The sequence below is a fragment of the Podarcis bocagei genome (genome assembly GCF_964188305.1).
Source record: "Podarcis bocagei genome assembly, chromosome: 16".
Lineage (NCBI taxonomy): Eukaryota > Metazoa > Chordata > Lepidosauria > Squamata > Lacertidae > Podarcis > Podarcis bocagei.
Window position 1 is genome coordinate 22,048,556 of NC_138142.1, and position 18,925 is coordinate 22,067,480.

The following is an 18,925-nucleotide window of genomic DNA, read 5'->3' on the forward strand; positions in this document are numbered from 1 at the left end:
TCTCCAGGGTTTCAGACAGAGGGTGTTTTCCAGTGACCCTGGTCTCAGTTATAAATTTAAAAATGTGTTATAAAAATGTGGCACCAGAGGGCGCTGTAGAGCAGCGATACATTACCAATGGTAAATTGCATAGAGAGCTATGTTTTTATCGCGTTTCTCATCAGTGTAGATCCAGCCTCTATCTGGAGAAGCCAGGGACTTCTTGGATTCAAGCTGATGCTCTGCCCACTGAGCTATGGTGAGAGCAAGATTCTAGTCCTCAGTGTTCTGAATAAAGGGTGAATTAAATAGGAGCATAGGTAAAGGTAAAGGGACCCCTGACCTTTAGGTCCAGTCGTGACCGACTCTGGGGTTGCGGCGCTCATCTCGCTTTTTTGGCCAAGGGAGCCAGCGTACAGCTTCCGGGTCATGTGGCCAGCATGACTAAGCCGCTTCTGGCGAACCAGAGCAGCACACAGAAACGCCGTTTACCTTCCTGCTGGAGCGATACCTATTTATCTACTTGCACTTTGACGTGCTTTCGAAATGCTAGGTTGGCAGGAGCTGGAACCAAGCAACGGGAGCTCACCCCGTTGCGGGGATTCGAACTGCCAACCTTCTGATCGGCAAGTCCAAGGCTCTAGGAAGCTGGCATTATTCTGAGTCAGACCTTTGGTCCATCTAGTTCGCTAATCTCTATATTGACTAGCAGCAGCTCTCCAGGGTTTCAGACAATAGTCTTTTCCTAGTCCTACCTGGAGATACTGGGGGTTGAACCTGCAACTGTCTGCATGTATACAGCTCCATATCTGGGCTGTAGCTAACAATGGGTAGATCTGCCCATTTTAGTTTCTCTACTTTTTCTATTCTTCCAATCTTAAATTCCGTTCTCCCCATCAGTTTGTGACTCCCAATTCCCAGAGTGATTTAACAATGAACCCCTCTTCCCAGAGAACTTTCTAGGTCTGTGAGAGGAATAAGGGATCCCCTAATAAATCTCAGCACCTTTACCAAATTACAGCTCCCAGAATTCTATGGGGGAAGCCATGGCTGGTTAAAGTGGTATCACAGCGCTTCAAATGTGTGGTGTGAACATGGCCTAGGTAGGCCCCGAATCAAACTGCTTCTTCTCAGCCTAACCCCCCATCTTTTATCTGCAAATAGGGATAATAAGTCTGTCTTTAAGTCTGAACAAAATGCTTGTTTAACCTGGAGGTAGGCTGTCTGAATTGTGCATTGCTTTGTAACGATTTGTTGGGTCTCTGGACCGTAATAAAGATTGATTGATTGATTGATTGATTAATAATCACACTGGTCTACCTTGCAGGGTTGTTGAAAATGTTTTTAAGATGCAACACATGCCAATGTGCATCTCAAAGTGCTATATCAATGCTATTAGCGTTCATAGTGATTTATTACACTTGACCGCAGAACAGTGGCATTTGCACAAAGCATTACGTTCCTCGCCAAAGATTTACTGGTTTTTAAGCAAACTTATTCTCACGGAACGATAGGCTTGGCAGTCGTGAACAGGAAGGGCTCACGGCAGACTTTCTGTTAGCAAGACCAGTGATGACTCAGACCCAGGTTATGTCAACAACAAAATGAGGCCAGCTAGCAAAAACGAGGCAAACTCAGTTCCATGTGTCAGCAACACCAGTGATTTTGTTTCCCTCACAAGGACCCTGTGGAGGAGGATTGCTTGAGAGCATGTGAGAAAACCGTCCTAGACCCTCCAGATGTCCCGATTTTCCAGGGACAGGCCCCACATTTACAAAAGCCACCGCAGTCAAATCAATCTACCATGCCCTCCAACATTTCTCCAATGAAAATAGGATGTTATAAGAAAAACTGCTCCCTTTTCCTTATGGGGTATTCCAGAGCCCGTATACGAGGCCTTAAGTGGGTTCCCTGTCAGTAGGAGAAAATAACAGAGGCCAACCAGAGTATATTGAGAAGCAAAGCGGCTAGTAAGCCTGATCTTTATTCAAGGAACTGTTGCAACAGGGTCCCCACTCCCCACACACAGTAGGGAGGAGAACCCTGAACAATGGTGTGCAAGCCCTTATATAGACTTTTGAAATTGTTCACCCTGTAGCTCAAACCCATCATCTCCAAAACATCATACATACATCACAGAAGGAGGCGGTCTACAGCAGAAATCCTGTCTGCCAGGATACCTGATAATGGTCACTGATTACATTACCCGGGCAGCCTAGGCATTCTTTTGTGATGGTTAATATTTTAGTTCCTGGGTCCCAGGTCATAGGCTCACCCTATTCATACACAAATACACCCTTAAGACAGGATTTACAAGCAAAAAGACAATGGGAAGGCTTTCCCCATTTGCCTCCCTTACTGTCATATTTGGGGTCATTGGGAGAGTCAAAATAGCTTCAGGATTGTTCTCCCATGCTATTTCAGTCACATGGTTCATATATTTAGATATGTGTGCATTTATGAGTATTTATCTACATTTGAGACCTTAACATTATTATAGAGGGATATTCCCATTCCATAATGATATTTTTTACTATTTATACCCCACACATCTTATTGGGTTGGCCCAGCCACTCTGGGCAGCTTCCAACACATATAAAAACACAATAAAACATTAAACATTTTAAAAAACTTCCCTATACAGGATTGCCTTCAGATGGCTCGGGGATTGGATAACTCCATACCCTCCAACATTTCTCCAATGAAAATTGTTGTTGTTTAGTCGTGTCCGACTCTTCGTGACCCCATGGACCAGAGCACGCCAGGCACTCCTGTCTTCCACTGCCTCCCGCAGTTTGGTCAAACTCATGTTCGCAGCTTCGAGAACACTGTCCAACCATCTCATCCTCTGTCATCCCCTTCTCCTTGTGCCCTCCATCTTTCCCAACATCAGGGTCTTTTCCAGGGAGTCTTCTCTTCTCATGAGGTGGCCAAAGTATTGGAGCCTCAGCTTCAGGATCTGTCCTTCCAGTGAGCACTCAGGGCTGATTTCCTTCAGAATGGAGAGGTTTGATCTTCTTGCAGTCCATGGGACTCTCAAGAGTCTCCTCCAGCACCAGAATTCAAAAGCATCAATTCTTCAGCAATCAGCCTTCTTTATGGCCCAGCTCTCACTTCCATACATCACTACTGGGAAAACCATGGATTTAACTATAGGGACATCCTAAGGAAAAGCGGGACATTTTGGGATCAAATCAGAAACCGGGACGGCTTCTCTAAATCAGGGACATCCCTGGAAAATAGGGACACTTGGAGGGTCTGTTTTTCTCCTTCTCTCATAGCCCTAGAACTTCTGGATGTCCAATGAAGCTGAATGTTGGAAGATTCAGGACTGATAAAACAAAGCCCTTCTTCATGCAATATGTATTTAAACTATGGAACTCACTTCCACAGGAGGAAGTGATGTCCCCCAATGTGGATGGCTTTAAAAGAAGATTAGACAAATTCAAGGAGGAGATAGGGCTATTCCAGGACCATCCCTGGAAAATAAGGATACTTGGAGGGTATGTAGAAGGCACCTTCCTGCACTCACAAGCCAGGCCAAAAGTGGAGGCAGGGAGGAGGGCTTGCTGGCGCCCCTTGTGGCCTGTACCAGGAAGACACCCACTCGCCCTCCGTGCTGGCGGGCGGCTTCCTCTTCAGCAGTGCTGCAAGGCAAGAGCGCCAGGAGCCCTGCCAAGCCGGCCCTCGCTGAAAGCAAACACCACGGAAACCGCTGGCGTACGGCCGTTTAGCTTTATGAGTCTCCGGGGAGGGATGCATAGTTAACGTAACACTTCAAACATAATTATTGATTGCGCACACAGCCTGCTGTTCTGGCTGCAGCATCAGCAAGCAGAAGGGAGAGATGAGATAAGCTGGGCAAGGAGGGCTGGCTCTGTATGTGTGTGTTGGTGTGTGTTGGTGCCCTATTACATGGTGCCCTGATGGGTTTCAGGCATGCAGGAGTCTCTTCCATGCCTGTTTGGCCCATCTAGCTCAGTGCTGACTACACAGACTGGCAGCAGCATTCCATGGCTTCAGGCAGGGCTCTCTCCCTAAGTGTTCCCACTAGCGCCTTGTGCCTTGAACCCTTTGCTATGGAGGACAGCACTGCTGCACTCAGGTCCTAATTCTCGCTGGGCTAGATGGGCCTTTGGCCTGATCCAGCACGGCTCGTCTTACGTTCCTATTTAGGGACGCAGATCTTGGTGAAGCAATAAGAGATGCTTCCTAATGATGAGAGTGACTGGCTTTGTCCACTGTCAGAGGCAGCATGCATTTGCATACCAGTTGCTAGCATTCCCAAGAGGGGAGAGTTGCTTTTGCACTCAGCTCCTGCTTGCAGATTCCCACAGGCAACTGGGTGGCTACAGAGAGATGTGCTTATGCTATGTTCTGCTTCCACTGTAGACGGCAGTATGCCTCTGAAGACCAGTTGCTGGCATTTATTATTATTACAGTGGTACCTCTGGATGTGAATGGGATCCAGCCCTGTTCACATCATGAGCAGAATGCAACCCACATCTGCACATGCGTGGGTCACAATTTGTCGCGTCTGCGCATGCGTGTGATGTCATTCTGAGCGTCTGCACATGCACAAGTGGCGAAACCCGGAAGTAACCCGTTCCGTTACTTCCAGGTCGCCACAGGACGCAACCTGAAAAGATTTAACCTGAAGCGACTTTAACCCGAGGTATGACTGTACTGCTATTATTATTACTAGGAGGGACGTGGGTGGCGCTGTGGTCTAAACCACTGAGCCTTGGGCTTGCCGATCAGAAGGTCAGTGGTTCGAATCCCCACGACAGGGTGAGCTCCCGTTGCTCGGTTCCAGCTCCTGCCCACCTAGCAGTTCAAAAGCATGTGAAAGTGCAAGTAGATAAATAGGTACCGCTCCAGCGGGAAGGTAAATGGCGTTTCCATGCACTGCTCTGGTTTTGCCAGAAGCGGCTTAGTCATGCTGGCCACATGACCGGGAAAAACTGTCTGCAGACAAACGTCAGCTCCCTCGGCCAGTAAAGCGAGATGAGCGGCGCAACCCCAGAGTTGTTTGTGACTGGACTGAACTGTCAGGGGTCCTTTACCTTTTATTACATTTCTATCCCACCTTCCCTCCAAGGAGCTGAAGGTGGTGCACATGGTTCTTGCCACTCTACCATTTTGCCCTCACAACTACCCTGTGAGGTAGGTTAGGTTGATAGATGGTGTCTGGCCCAAGTCTCCCAGTGGGCTGAGTGAAGATTTAAACTTGGGTCCTCAACGCTCTAACCACTAGGCCACACTGGCTCTCAATCACACCTGGGGAGAGCTTCTGTTGCATTCAGGTCCAAGCGCCTGGGAGAAGATGGTCCTCATGTCAATCGGGATCATATTCCTGAAAGAATCCACCTCCCACCTCCCAGTTGCTCATCACAGGCCAGATAGGCTTGTGGCCAGTATATGTGTGCAGGTAGACTTGCCGATCAGAATGTCGGCGGTTCGAATCCCTGCAATAGGGTGAGCTCCCGTTGCTCAGTCCCTGCTCCTGCCAACCTAGCAGTTCGAAAGCACCTCAAAGTGCAAGTAGATAAATAGGTACTGCTCTGGTGGGAAGGTAAACGGCGTTTCCGCGCGCTGCTCTGGTTTGCCAGAAGCGGCTTAGTCATGCTGGCCACATGACCCGGAAGCTGTACGCCGGCTCCCTCGGCCAATAAAGCGAGATGAGCGCCGCAACCCCAAAGTCGGCTATGACTGGACCTAACAGTCAGGGGTCCCTTTACCTTTACCTTTATATGGCTCATGAAGTGGGACTGCCCAGCACCTTTTCTGAAATCAATTAATCCTGCCATATCTGACCTTTATCTGAACTGGAATATCCCTTTTCCCAAGCGTGTTAGCTCTGTTCACAGGGTGAAAAGGGGAGAAGGAAAAATTCTTTCCCTAACAGAAAAAGAAAAAACTCCAGCTGTGGCCTCAGATGGAATCTGCTTGGTGGTGTCGGTTATAAAATGGAAAAGGGATCAAATGGTGTGTGTGTGTGTGTGACATCAGCTGGGAACATCCAGAGAGAAAGCAGAGGCTGCTCCCGAGTCTGTTGGGTCCATGGAAAAGGTGAACAGGAAGGCTCGGACTTGCCCCGGGCTGTCAGGAGGGCTTCCTGATCATCTAGGGGAAAACTGAGCAAGAACAATGGCTGGGCTGGATAGCAGGCTGGGCTGCGGAGCATAATCGTGTGACTAAATGCGGCCCGGTCCAAATTGGCTGAGCAGCTTGTGTTGAGAAGGGAGGACATTTGGGATGGGTGGAACCTGACACAGCACAATTAGTGCTTGCCTTAGCACCACAGTGCCAGCAACTCTGGGAGGGATGCAGGTAGCAAAGATATGCCCAGAATGCATTGCCAGAAAACGGGAAGGTGTTAAAAGCAGCCCTAGCAAGACCTCCCTTGCTAGCAAGAAGCAAAAAAAAAAGGGGGGGTGGATCTACAATCGATGCAAGGAAATAAGATGAAACTACAGTTGCATACCCTCCAACATTTCTCCCAGGTCAATAGTTTTCAAGCCCCATCATCATGGTCTGGGAAGAGCCATAGGCTGGTGGAGGAGCATTTGATTTTCATGCAGAATGTAGGTCCCAGGTTCAACAGGAATCTTAAATCCCCACAGTAATATGGTTCAGCTTGCACCTTTACCAGCTGCTCTGATAAGACAACGCTGTTTCCAAGATGGCTTAAAAAACTAGAACCCCCAAAAATCTACCAATCAGAGCGACGTGCAAAAGGCAGGTGCATACTTCTCCAACATTTCTCTGATGAAAATAGGGACATCCTAAAGAATAATAATAATAATAATAATAATACTCCACCCATCAGACTGGGTTGCCCCAGCCACTCTGGGCGACTTCCAACATATATAAAACCTTAATACAACATTAAACATTAAAAAAACCTTTCCCATACAGGGCTGCCTTCACATGTCTTCTAAAGGTTGTGTAGTTACTTATCTCCTTGGCTTGGGGGCCGCATAACTCCATATCCTCCAAAATTTCTCCAGGGAAAACAGGGACATCCTAAGAAAAACTGGGACATTCCAGGATCAAATCAGAAACCAGGACGCCTTCTGTAAATCCGAGACTCCCCCTGGAAAAATAGAGTAATATTCTTCTTAGTTATATGTTTATGAAAATAAAGTTCCTTGGAATATGAAGAATCTGGACACTGTAGTCTTTACAAAGAAGCTATCAGTCACCTAGGAGTTATTTAGGTTCCTAGCTGTAAGCTACTCTGCTACTTTGCATATCATCAAAATTTATTTTATATACTGTCAAACCTCGGCTCCCAAATGCCTCCGTTTTGGAATGTTTCGGCTCTCAAATGCTGAAAACCTGGAAGTAAATGCTCCAGTTTTCGAACGTTTTTCGGAGGTCAAATGTCCAACACGGCTTCCGCTTGAGTGCAGGAAGCTCCTGCAAGCAATCAGAACCTGCGCCTCAGTTGTTGAACATTTCAGAAGCCGAATGGGCTTCCAGAATGGATTATGTTCGACAACTGAGGTTTGACTGTACAGTGGTACCCCGGGTTACAGATGCTTCAGGTTACATACGCTTGAGGTTACAGACTCCGCTAACCCAGAAATAGTATCTTGGGTTAAGAACTTTGTTTCAGGATGAGAACAGAAATCGTGCGGTGGCGGCATGGAGGCAGCGGGAGGCCCCATTAGCTAAAGTGGTACCTCAGGTTAAGAACAGTTTCAGGTTAAGAACGGACCTCCAGAACGAATTAAGTTCTGAACCCGAGGTACCACTGTATACGTAACACATGAAACTGAGATTCCCCACCTCTGATCCATCGCTTCTTTCTCCTTTGTTCTCTCCCAGGGACAATGCGCCCGGTGCGAAGGAACTTTTATGACCCTTCCTCTGCCCCCGGCAAGGGGGTTGTGTGGGAATGGGAAAACGACAACAACTCCTGGACTCCGTACGACATGGACATCTGCATCACCATCCAGAATGCGTACGAGAAGCAGCATCCGTGGCTGGACCTGTCCTCGCTGGGGTTTTGCTACCTGATCTACTTCAACAGCATGTCTCAGGTGAACCGCCAGACGCAGAGGAAACGCCGTCTAAGGAGGCGCATGGACTTGGCTTATCCTCTCACCATCGGCTCCATCCCCAAGTCCCAATCTTGGCCTGTGGGGACCAATTCTGGGCACCCTTGTTCGTGCCAGCAGTGCCTGTTGGTCAACAGCACCCGGGCAGCCTCCAACGCCATCCTGGCCTCCCAGCGCAGGAAGGTGTATTCTGGGAACGGGAACGGATCGCTGGCCGTCCGGCAGAGCAATACGTTCAACGGAACGGCGATGTGGTCGCTGGGCACGGTGCAAGCCAGTGGAACGGGCAAGATCGAGCAGGTCCGTTCCGGCAACGGGATGCAAGTGGCCACTTTTTCGCGGAGCCAGAGCGCACCCAGCCACACCCAGCTCCCCGGCCAAAACAACCTGAACCGGCCCGGTACGCAGCGAGTGGCCATCTTGAGTACTCGGGCTTCCATCCCACCAGGGTAAGTAGCCGAAAAGTATTTGCCACTTCCCCCTTTTTATTTTATTTTACCTATAATGGATATTAGGGATGCAGTGACACTGTGGGTTAAACCACAGAGCCTAGGACTTGCCAATCAGAAGGTTGGTGGTTCGAATCCCCGTGACGGGGTGAGCTCCCATTGCTCGGTCCCTGCTCCTGCCAACCTAGCAGTTCGAAAGCACGTCAAAGTGCAAGTAGATAAATAGGTACTGTTCCAGCGGGAAGGTGTACGGCGTTTCTGTGCGCTGCTCTGGTTTGCCAGAAGCGGCTTAGTCATGCTGGCCACATGACCCGGAAGCTGTACGCCGGCTCCCTCGGCCAATAAAGCGAGATGAGCGCCGCAACCCCAGAGTCGGCCACGACTGTACCTAATGGTTAGGGGTCCCTTTACCTTTATAATAAATATTTAGGACTAGGTTCATCGACCTAATGCAATAACAATGAGTAAATATGGAGAAGGGTGGATTGGTCAGCGACGGTGTCCTCCACCTCATACAAATGAAATGTAAAAGCGCTGTGAACAATTGCTGCAACAGAATAACAAACGTGTGGTGACTTTTCAAACAAGTAGTTCAGTACTCCAGTTGATATGCAGCAACTGGGGAGGGGGTACCTATTGGTTAGAGCATCTGCTTTGCATGCAGAAGACGGCAGATTCAATCCCTGGCATCTCCGGGTAGGACTGGGAGAGAGATCCTTCCTGAAATTGTGGAAAGTTGCTGCTAGTCCATGTTAACAATACTGAGCTAGATAGACTAGGCAGTCTGATGCAATGTAAGACAGCTCCCCAGGCTCCTGCATACAAACAGAAATCTTGCAACAAGCCAGCTAATACAGATTACAGGTGATTTAAACCCTGCCTCCATCTCAACCATTCCTCCCAATTTTAGCCATACAGCTTCCTATGTTCCTACCAATCGCTGTTATTAACAACCAGTGCATAGCCCTAAACATTTTGTGAATCTAAGTTTGGCCTCATTTCAATACGAGTAGGAAAATGAGGGTACCCGTAAACATTTTTAAAGAAAAAAAGCACTGTTAGCAACAGTAACATTTGAGAGTAAGGTTAGTAACTAACCTGACTGTCTTGCACTGTCACCAAAAATCATCACCATCCAGTCATCATCGTTGTTGTTGATGCTGATGATGGCATTATTATTATTATTATTATTATTATTATTATTATTATTATTATTATTATTATTATTATTATTATTATTATCTTGTTACCCAAAGGTCTCATAGTGACTTGCAACTCATTTATAAACATCTAGCTCACTGGGTGACCTTTGGGCCAGTTGTTGTATTTATTTCCCCCAATTTGAACTATAAAATGGTGATTTTCTTGAGTCAAAATGAGAGTACCCCTAAACATTTTTCAAGAAAAAAGCACTGACAGAATGTGTGTGTGTGTGTGTGTGTGTGCGTGTGTGTGCATTTGCACACACACACACACCCCAACACAGAGAGAGCATTTTGGATTGCCATTTTTATCCAACGCTATCCCTACTCAGGACCCACTGGAATTAGCAGGCATGTCTAACTTTGGTCCATTCATTTCGGTGGGTTTACTCTGAGTAGGACTAGCACTGGGGTTTTCAGGTAAAAGAGTCAGCCTGCCTGTCTGTCTTTCAGAGCCCCACACAATCACCCTCTGCTCTCCTCCCCATCTTTGTCCAGCCGGCCAGTGTTGACATAAACAACAAAACAGGGAAGAAGAGGCCTCTGAATAGCAGCCCACCCAAGTTGCGAAGGAGACCGCCACACATGATTCCTGCGTGGTGGAGTTGGGTGCTCTCTGCCTCCCCTGCTCTGGTGCTCAGGGTGGCGGAAGCTGACGTCGCCCACGGTTGCCCAGACACCTTGCCTGAGCGGCAGGCGCACCCAGGAGCAATATGTCAGCTTTGGCCAGAGGAGAGCGGCCTTGTGTTGCCACGGCAACCAGGTCGCAGCGCTGCAGATTCTCTGAGAATAATTGGAGCCTCTGGGGTAGCGCTGGGAAAGGGGGGGGCAGGCTCTTTCCTCTCTGCTGCTCCCTCCTCCCTCCTTTCTCACATTTGGTGTCTCTGGCCTTTATTCTTCGCTTCTCTTTCTGCCTAGGAAGACTCAAGAGAGGCCACATTCGCACCCTGCACTGGAAGCATCGCTTTAAACAGTCACGGCTTCCGCCAAAGGAGTCTGGGAGTCATGCTTCGCTAAGGGTGCGGAGAGTTGTGGGGAGACCTCCCCCTATTTCCCTCACGGAGCTACAATTCCCAGAACGGTTTAAGAATCAGTCCCTCTTTCCAAGGAACTCTGGGAATCGTAGCTCTGGGAGGGGAATGGAGGTGTCTCCTAAAAATTCTCAGCACCCTTAGCAAACTACAGCTCCCAGAATTCTGCGAGGGAAACCGTGACTGTTTAAAGTGGTGCTTTATGGCAGCATCCTAGTGTTTAAAAGGTATGGTGTGAATGTGGCCTCGGTCTGAACCCTGAATTCTCATGTAACACTTGGTATTTGGGTACAGATATCTTGGGGACAAAATATACCTGAGCTCATTGACCCTTCATGGCGGTTACCTGTGTGTTAAGAATGGCTGTTTTCCTGCCATTTCTTTTTTTAAAAAACTTGAATTTTTTTTAAAAAAAAATTATGTCAACGCTGCACTCTAAGGCTGGTTAATCTCACCATTTGAAGTCTCCAGGGAAATGAGTCCATTTCTTTCACCTCAAAATGCTCTAAAATAGGGTATCCTATCACGGTTGATACTGATTTGATGTGATTCTGCCAGGGGTTAATAAAAACCTCAGGGTCGATAGGGGTCTGGGCTTGAAGAGGCATAGTGTGAAAAAAAATAATTAGGAACAATGAACTTATGAAATCAAAGCCATGGGCATGTACAGAGCGTATTTCCTTTGCCAATGACTTTTTTGACATTTTATGATTCTTAGTCATGTTGATCAATGACAAATAAACCTGATTATGCATTTATATGTCTTATTCCACTTACATTCCTAAGAATCTGGGCTGGTGACAGCTTGACAAACTCATTGAAGGGTCAATGGACCCAGAAATTTGGGGTAAACCTGCTTTGAAAGACTTATTTAGTCCTTGGCTAGAGAACATCAGACATTTTTAGCTGGTCCTCTGGACACTCCCCACATGGCTGTGCCACCTCCCTGGCCACCAGCGGCGTAGCATGGGGGGTGCAGGGGGGGGCCGGCCGCACCGGGCACAACATCTGGGGGTTAGGGTTAGGGGGTGCAAGTCCACGGGTTAGGGGGCGCAAATCCACGGGTTAGGGGGCGCAAATTACTTGCCTTGCCCCGGGTGCTGACAACCCACGCTACGCCACTGCTGGCCACACACCGCCTTCCCAGGCCACATTTCTTACCAGCCCTCCCAGTTTAAGCTTTTCTGGGAGGGGGCATCAAAGGGCTGCATATCGCGGCCCCCTGCTGGCCCACGAGTCAGTAGCAGAATTAAAATGGGCATGTGGGCTACAAACACCTTTGCAGCGGATCTCAATCACACCAGGAACAGCCAACAAAACCATCTGTGTGCTGAGCTGCGGCTGCAGTTTGCATGAGCTTCCTTCCTCCTCGTGAGTTTGCATTTTATTTTGTTATTATTTTTTTGCTTTTACTGCTGGGGTACAGTAGTTTCTCGCACATCAGGGAAGAGAGCCTCCTCACCTGCGGAGTTTGAGATGCCCACAGACAGGTAGGGTAGTCCTGTAAATGGTTGTTCTAGTGAGGGGCCAGGCAGGTTAAACTTTATATGGGCTAACCCCCAGGCTGTCAGACGTTAGGGCCAGGGACCTCTGGTTCCTTTTGGCGAAAAGAGAATGTTTGGGTTGGGGAACATAAGGAAGCTGCCTTAAACTGAGTCAGACCATTGGTCCATCTTGTCTTAACTGACTGGAGCGGGTTTCCTGCAGGGGACATTCCCAAGCTGCAGATGGCCAGGGGTTGAACCCAAGACCTTCTGCTTAATGCTGAGCTTAACGCTGGATTAATCTGAAGAGATTCGTCAAAAATCAGAAAACATATGGAGAATGGAAAATATTTAAGGAATATATAAGACTATATTGTAAAAATGATACCATCTTAGCAGAACTTGAATGATACTTGTAAACAAAAATAAATGAAACAAATACTCTAGTGAAATGTATGAAAAAGGGTATAAAGTAAAGCTGTGCGATAAAACCATGACAACAGAAACAGTATAATGAAAACAATTGGAAGTTTTATGCAGAAACTTTTATTTGATACACATGATTTTGTATAAATTTTTGGTTCTTTTTCTTTTTCTTCTTCTTCTTTTCTTTTTTGTCTTTTTAATTTTTTTCTTACTTTTATGTCTTGATGTTTTCTTTTTTGTATCTAATTTTTCTATGCTTACCTTCGTTGTACATTTGTATTTTAAACCAATAAAGATTTACTTTTTAAAAAAGGGAAAGAAGAGCTATGTCAAGGGTTCAAGCTTGTCCCTCCACCCACTGACTGCACCCTCATCCCAGATGTGTGGCTGAACTTTCTCAGGAGCAGCTGCAAAATGGACTCTGCACCTGCTCTTAAAACATTCTGTTCTTTAGCAGGGTGCTTCATAGGCAAATCAGTGCCAGTAAACGGCTGCCAAATCTGCAAGAGGTGTGGTTTGAATTTCCGCTGCTTGTCCATCTTAGTGATAGCAGAATCAAGGTTGGTTGCTGGTGTCAGATTCAGTGGTGCCACTAAGGGATTTGAGACACTCCCACCATTCATTTAAAACACTACAATGCCACTTTAAATAGTTGTGGCTTCCCCCCCCCAAAGAATTCTGGGAGCTGTAGTTTGCTACAGGTGCTGTTAGCAGATCACTACAGTGGTACCTCAGGTTAAGTACTTAATTCGGTCTGGGGGTCCGTTCTTAACCTGAAACTGTTCTTAACCTGAAGCACCACTTTAGCTAACGGGGCCTCCTGCTGCTGCTGTGCCGCCGGAGCACGATTTCTGTTCTCATCCTGAAACAAAGTTCTGAACCTGAAGCACTATTTTTGGGTTAGTGGAGTCTGTAACCTGAAGCGTATGTAACCTGAAGCGTATGTAACCCGAGGTACCACTGTATTTCTCTCCCAGAGAAGCTACTATTTTCAGAGTGGTTTAACAGCCAGTCCCTCTTCCCAGAGAACTCTGGGAATTGTAATTCTGTGAGGTGACCACACAACCTCATGGGGGAGGGGAGGCTCCTTCTGCGATTGCAAAGATCAGGGCTGCCCTTCAGATGCTGTGGGACTCCAGCCAGTTCCCAACATCCTTGACCATTGAGCATGATGGCTGCCGGGGTCACTGCATTTCCCCACCTAGAGAGAAAGAGAGAGAGAGGAGTACACATCATTTCCTCTTTCTCTGTTATGCCCTGACTTTGTTTACTCTGCATGAGTGTCTATCCTGCTGATTTGGGAGCAGAAGAGCGGAGTGTCTAACTCCAAGGCACAGAAATGCTATACTAGAGATACAGCAGGGAGTGGGGAAACAGAAACAGCCCATAATTGTCCTGTTATTATAAACATGTCAACGCATTTGTCAACAACGCTTCAAAATGGAACGTCGGCTCCAGGGCATTGGAAGTGCAGCATGTGCTCGGCTTTGGTTTCCGAGCGCTTTCGCTTGTGAGTTCAGGGAGGGGCCGTAGCTCAGCAGCTGTGCGCATGCTCTGTATGCAGAGTACAGTGGTACCTCGGGTTACATACGCTTCAGGTTACATACGCTTCAGGTTACAGACTCCGCTAACCCAGAAATAGTGCTTCAGGTTAAGAACTTTGCTTCAGGATAAGAACAGAAATCGTGCTCCGGCGGCACGGCAGTAGCAGGAGGCCCCATAAGCTAAAGTGGTGCTTCAGGTTAAGAACAGTTTCAGGTTAAGAACTGACCTCTGGAACGAATTAAGTACTTAACCCGAGGTACCACTGTATCTCAGATTCTGAACGAAGGGAAGGGCCACCCTTCTTAAATGGTACCCTGGAGCACAAGACAAGTTGCTAAGTACCCACGTGGCTTTGACCAGAAAGTCTGGCCCTCCAGGCCTCTCTGTTTGGCCCTTGTAATTCTCCCTGGCCACGCCTCCTCTTCCCAGGCCACACCTCTCACTGTCCCTGCTTTGCACTCTGAGTGTTTTTGCCTAGAGCTGCAGAAGGAGTCCACAAACTCTTAACAATGCCTCCTGCATCTCTGGATGAAGGATGCAGAGCTGGGGGGTTGAGCCTGTGTAGAAACTAGCCTATTGCACAAAGGCAAAAGTTGCATCTCTTTTAGCCCTGGCCCTGCCCACCACTGGCATGTGGGCCTCAGAAGGCACCCCACCCCTGCCCTAGTGGGAGGGGCTGTTGGCTGGATGGCTGCTTTGCACGCAGAAGGCCTCAGGTTCAATCCCTGACAGCTCCAGCTAAAGCATTAGAGACCAGGTCTTAAGAGTACAGTAGCTGGAGAGTGGCTGGCAGTCAGAGAAGGCCGGCCTATTGCATGCAGATAACCCCTGCCTGAGGCAAAATGGAACTAGTGATTTATTAATAATAATAATAATAATTTTTTATTTATACCCCGCCCTCCCCAGCCAAGGCCGGGCTCAGAGCGGCTTACAAGCAATAATAAACAAGATGAGTGATTACAACTTAAAAACAAAAATAAAATACAACATTAAAATAATGGAACATTAAAATATTAAAATGGAGCCTCATTGCAGGAGAAGGAAAAGAAAAAAGAAAAAGGGGGCGGAGGGAATCAAATTGGCTCCAATCCAAAGGCCAGGCGGAACAACTCTGTCTTACAGGCCCTGCGGAAAGAGATCAGATCCTGCAGGGCCCTGGTCTCATGAGACAGAGCGTTCCACCAAGTTGGGGCCAGTGCTGAAAAGGCCCTGGCTCTGGTTGAAGCCAATCTAACTTCCTTAGGGCCTGGGACCACTAGGGTGTTGTTATTTATGGACCTTGAGGCTCTCCGTGGGGCATACCAGGCGAGGCGGTCCCGTAGGTACGAGGGTCCTAGGCCGTGAAGGGCTTTAGAGACATGCCCCAGAAAACCAAGTGCATCCACAGGTGTTGAAGGAGCCTGTGCTCCAGTAGAGCACTCTGCTGGTGGTATATTCCGATGTGAGCCTTGAAGACTACAGGCAGGTGACATAAATAGCTCTCCTTATAGGATTACCCCAGACAAGGCAACATTCTGGGACTGGGCTATAAGCTGGCACACATCACGGTACTACGTTTCATCTAAGTCTGTGCAGCTGACACAAGCGAGATACGTAGCAAGAAGTGGAAAGTCACGTAGGACTCGTGGCTGCAAATTTCTTCTGAGAAGTTGGAATGTTTATGAACGTTCCTTGAGCCCCTCAGCCACTGAGCCAGTAGTCTGGTTTCTAAATACTAATAGTCATTAGCAATGCGGATCTATCTATCATCATCATCTATCTCTATCATCTATCTATCTATCTATCTATCATCTATCTATCTATCTATCATCTATCTATCTATCTATCTATCTATCTATCTATCTATCTATCTATCATCTATCTATCTAATCTCTCTCTCTCTCTCTCTCTCTCTCTCTCTCTCTCTCTCTCTCTATCAGCCTGTATTTTTCTCAGATTTGTATATGTGTGGTAAAACAGACTGCAACTTTTAAAGCAGATATGTAGGGCACGATCCTTTCCCAGTTAAGCACTTCCAAGGCCAATTTATTTTGGAGCAGGTGAGACTTATGCAAGTGCCTAAACCACTGCCACCCCATTCAGATCAGCGGGACTGGCATGTGGCAGAATTGTTGCCTATAGCCAGAAAAGGCTCCACCTTTTTTGCCGTCTGCTCTCCTAGCTCCACCCACCTGTGAAAAACCACCCCATCCTCGTAATCTCCATCCATTATCAGCGGTTGACCTCCCCCCCTTTCATCCACCCACTGATGTGTTACAAAGCCTTGAAGCCACTGACAGAGGAGCTGCGCTGTTCTGTCACTTTCAGAAGGAGATTATGCTCCTTTCTTAAACCGACTGACCTGCTGGTCTCCTAATCCCAACCTAGAGGGGCCGCCCAGCCTGTTTTCTTTCTCAAAGGGGTGGGGAGACAGCCGTAGGAAGGAGCCATGAAGACCAAGCTAGCAATCAGGTGAGTTTGGATGCATCGTGTAGATGTGGGTTCAAATCCCGCCATGGCCAATTGCTGCTTTTGTGAGGAGTGGCAGAACATCTTCTTTGCATGCAGGAAGTCCCAGGTTCAATCTCTGGATAACTTTCCCCCACACATCCCTCCTCGGTAATGACTCTCCTTACCTGGGCACTGCTGAGAGTCCAGCATGCCCCAGACATGCACATAGTCTATACTAAAAACCAGGTTTTTGGGGTTACAGCTCCTGCCCTCTAGAATCAGTTACTGGGTAAAATTAGACAGAAATCCAGTATACAATAATGATATTTAGGTGCCTACAGAAGATGCTTTTTGTTTAAGAAGGCTTTCCCTGAAGTGAGACAACCCCTAGGAATGGTTCTATTTGTGCTTGTAGGAAAGGTTTTAGTTGTTTTTAGAATTTGTTTCCTTTCTCTTTGTGTGTTTTGTGTGTTTTATTTTTGTGCGTCACTTCAATGGCCACTGTGAAGCGGTTTACAAATTTGTGAGATAAATAAAATCCTCAGATAGGGCTTGGAAAAGGTTAAAAAAGAAGAAGAAAGGTACCCCTGGACGGTTAAGTCCAGTCAAAGGCGACTGTGGGGTTGCGGCACTCATCTCGCTTTCAGGCCGAGGGAGCCGGCGTTTGCTCACAGACAGCTTTCCGGGTCATGTGGCCAGCATGACTAAACTGCTTCTGGCGCAATGGAACACTGTGACGGAAACCAGAGCGCAAGGAAACACTGTTTACCTTCCCACCGCAGTGGTACCTATTTATCTACTTGCACTGGCGTGCTTTCGAACTGCTAGGTTGGCAGCTGGGACAGAGCAACAGGAGCTCAACCCGTTGCGGGGATTCGAACTGCCGACCTTCTGATCGGCAAGCCCAAGAGGCTCAGTGGTTTAGACCACAGCGACACCCGCATCCCTACTGCTGGGAAAAGACCCCTGTCTGAATTCCTGGGGAGCCTCTGGAAGTCAGTGTTGAGCAATACTGAGCTAGATCGAAATCAGGATTGAAATCTTGTTGGCCAGCCAAATGCTGGTTATAGCCAAGACAACTAGCGAGCAAATAGATTTAAGCAAGCAACCAAAGATAGTCAGAACAGCATGGACCAATGGTCTGACTCTGTGCAATAGGCTCCGCCTGTGATAGGCGAAGGGCCCCAGAACAGTGGTAGAGCATCTGCTTTGCACAGGTTCTGGGTTCAGTCTCCAATGGCATCTCCAGGTATGGGAGTGGCTCCTTGCCTGAAATCCTGGTGAGGCGCTGCCATTCATTCCGTGTTCTCAGTAGCTTCAGAAGACAGGTGGAAGGCAGGTAGAAGCTGGAAGAGGCATCTGTCTGAAACTGCAGTCCGTGTGAACAGGACTGGGCCAATTGAGCCAATGGTCTCCTCCTATGTCCCTCTTTAATTAAGTCTTTTTTCAAAGAAGAAGAAGCATAAGGACTAGAATCCTAATGTTTGTTTAGGGGAAGTGTTGTAGCTCAGTAGCAAAGCCTCCGATTTGCAGGCAGGAGACGCCAAATTCAATCCCCGGCATCTCTAGGTAGGACTGGGAGGAATTCCTGCCTGAAATGCTAGAGGGATGCCATCAGTCATTGTAGACCATGGATAGGCAAACTAAGGCCCAGGGTCCGGGTTCTGCCCAATCGCCTTCTAAATCCGGTCCATGGATGATCTGGGAATCAGTGTGTTTTTACATAATGTGCCCTTTTGTTGAAAATGCATCTCTGGGTTATTTGTGGGGCATAGGAATTCATTCACCCCCCCCATATAGTCTGGCCCCCCACAAGGTCTGAGGGACAGTGGACCGGCCCCTGGCACTGTAGACAATGCTGCGCTAGAGAAACCTCTAATTAAGGCGGCCTTCTGTCATGTTGACAAGGTCTGTCACTGAACGGTCTTCATCCAAATGTTTATTTGCCTCCTCCCACTTCCCTCGCAAGTTTATCACAGCAGGGGCATCCCTTCATGCGGTAATTGTAGAGCACTAAAATTGGTCCCCTGAGGAGTTACCCCCCCAAAAAATATTGAAATATCAGCTGAGCCCTGCGCTCACCGAGTGCCCATAGGTAACCCTACGCCCCCTATGACTCATCTGCCACCCACCTTTAATAATACAATCCTCTGATAAGGTAAGTCTCTATGTGTTACTGATGAACTGTTATATGGAGCGCTTTGATTTCTTCAATCCTTGGACCGCACAATGTAGTTGTCTGCACAGGAAATACTGTCGGTGATCAGAAATGAGTCCTGTAATGAAATGTCACCAGGAAGGGTTGTAGCT

General features: G+C 47.7%; 1 protein-coding gene across 2 annotated transcripts in view; it reads left to right on the forward strand.

Annotated features, from left to right (window-relative positions):
* Positions 1-18,925, forward strand: part of DTX1 (deltex E3 ubiquitin ligase 1) — a 56,254-nt gene that overhangs the window by 22,588 nt on the left and 14,741 nt on the right. For both annotated transcript variants that reach the window (XM_081175278.1, XM_081175279.1), the window contains exon 3: positions 7,816-8,497. In XM_081175278.1, coding sequence (XP_081031404.1) covers positions 7,816-8,497 — 682 coding nt within the window. The remainder of the gene's footprint in view (positions 1-7,815; positions 8,498-18,925) is intronic.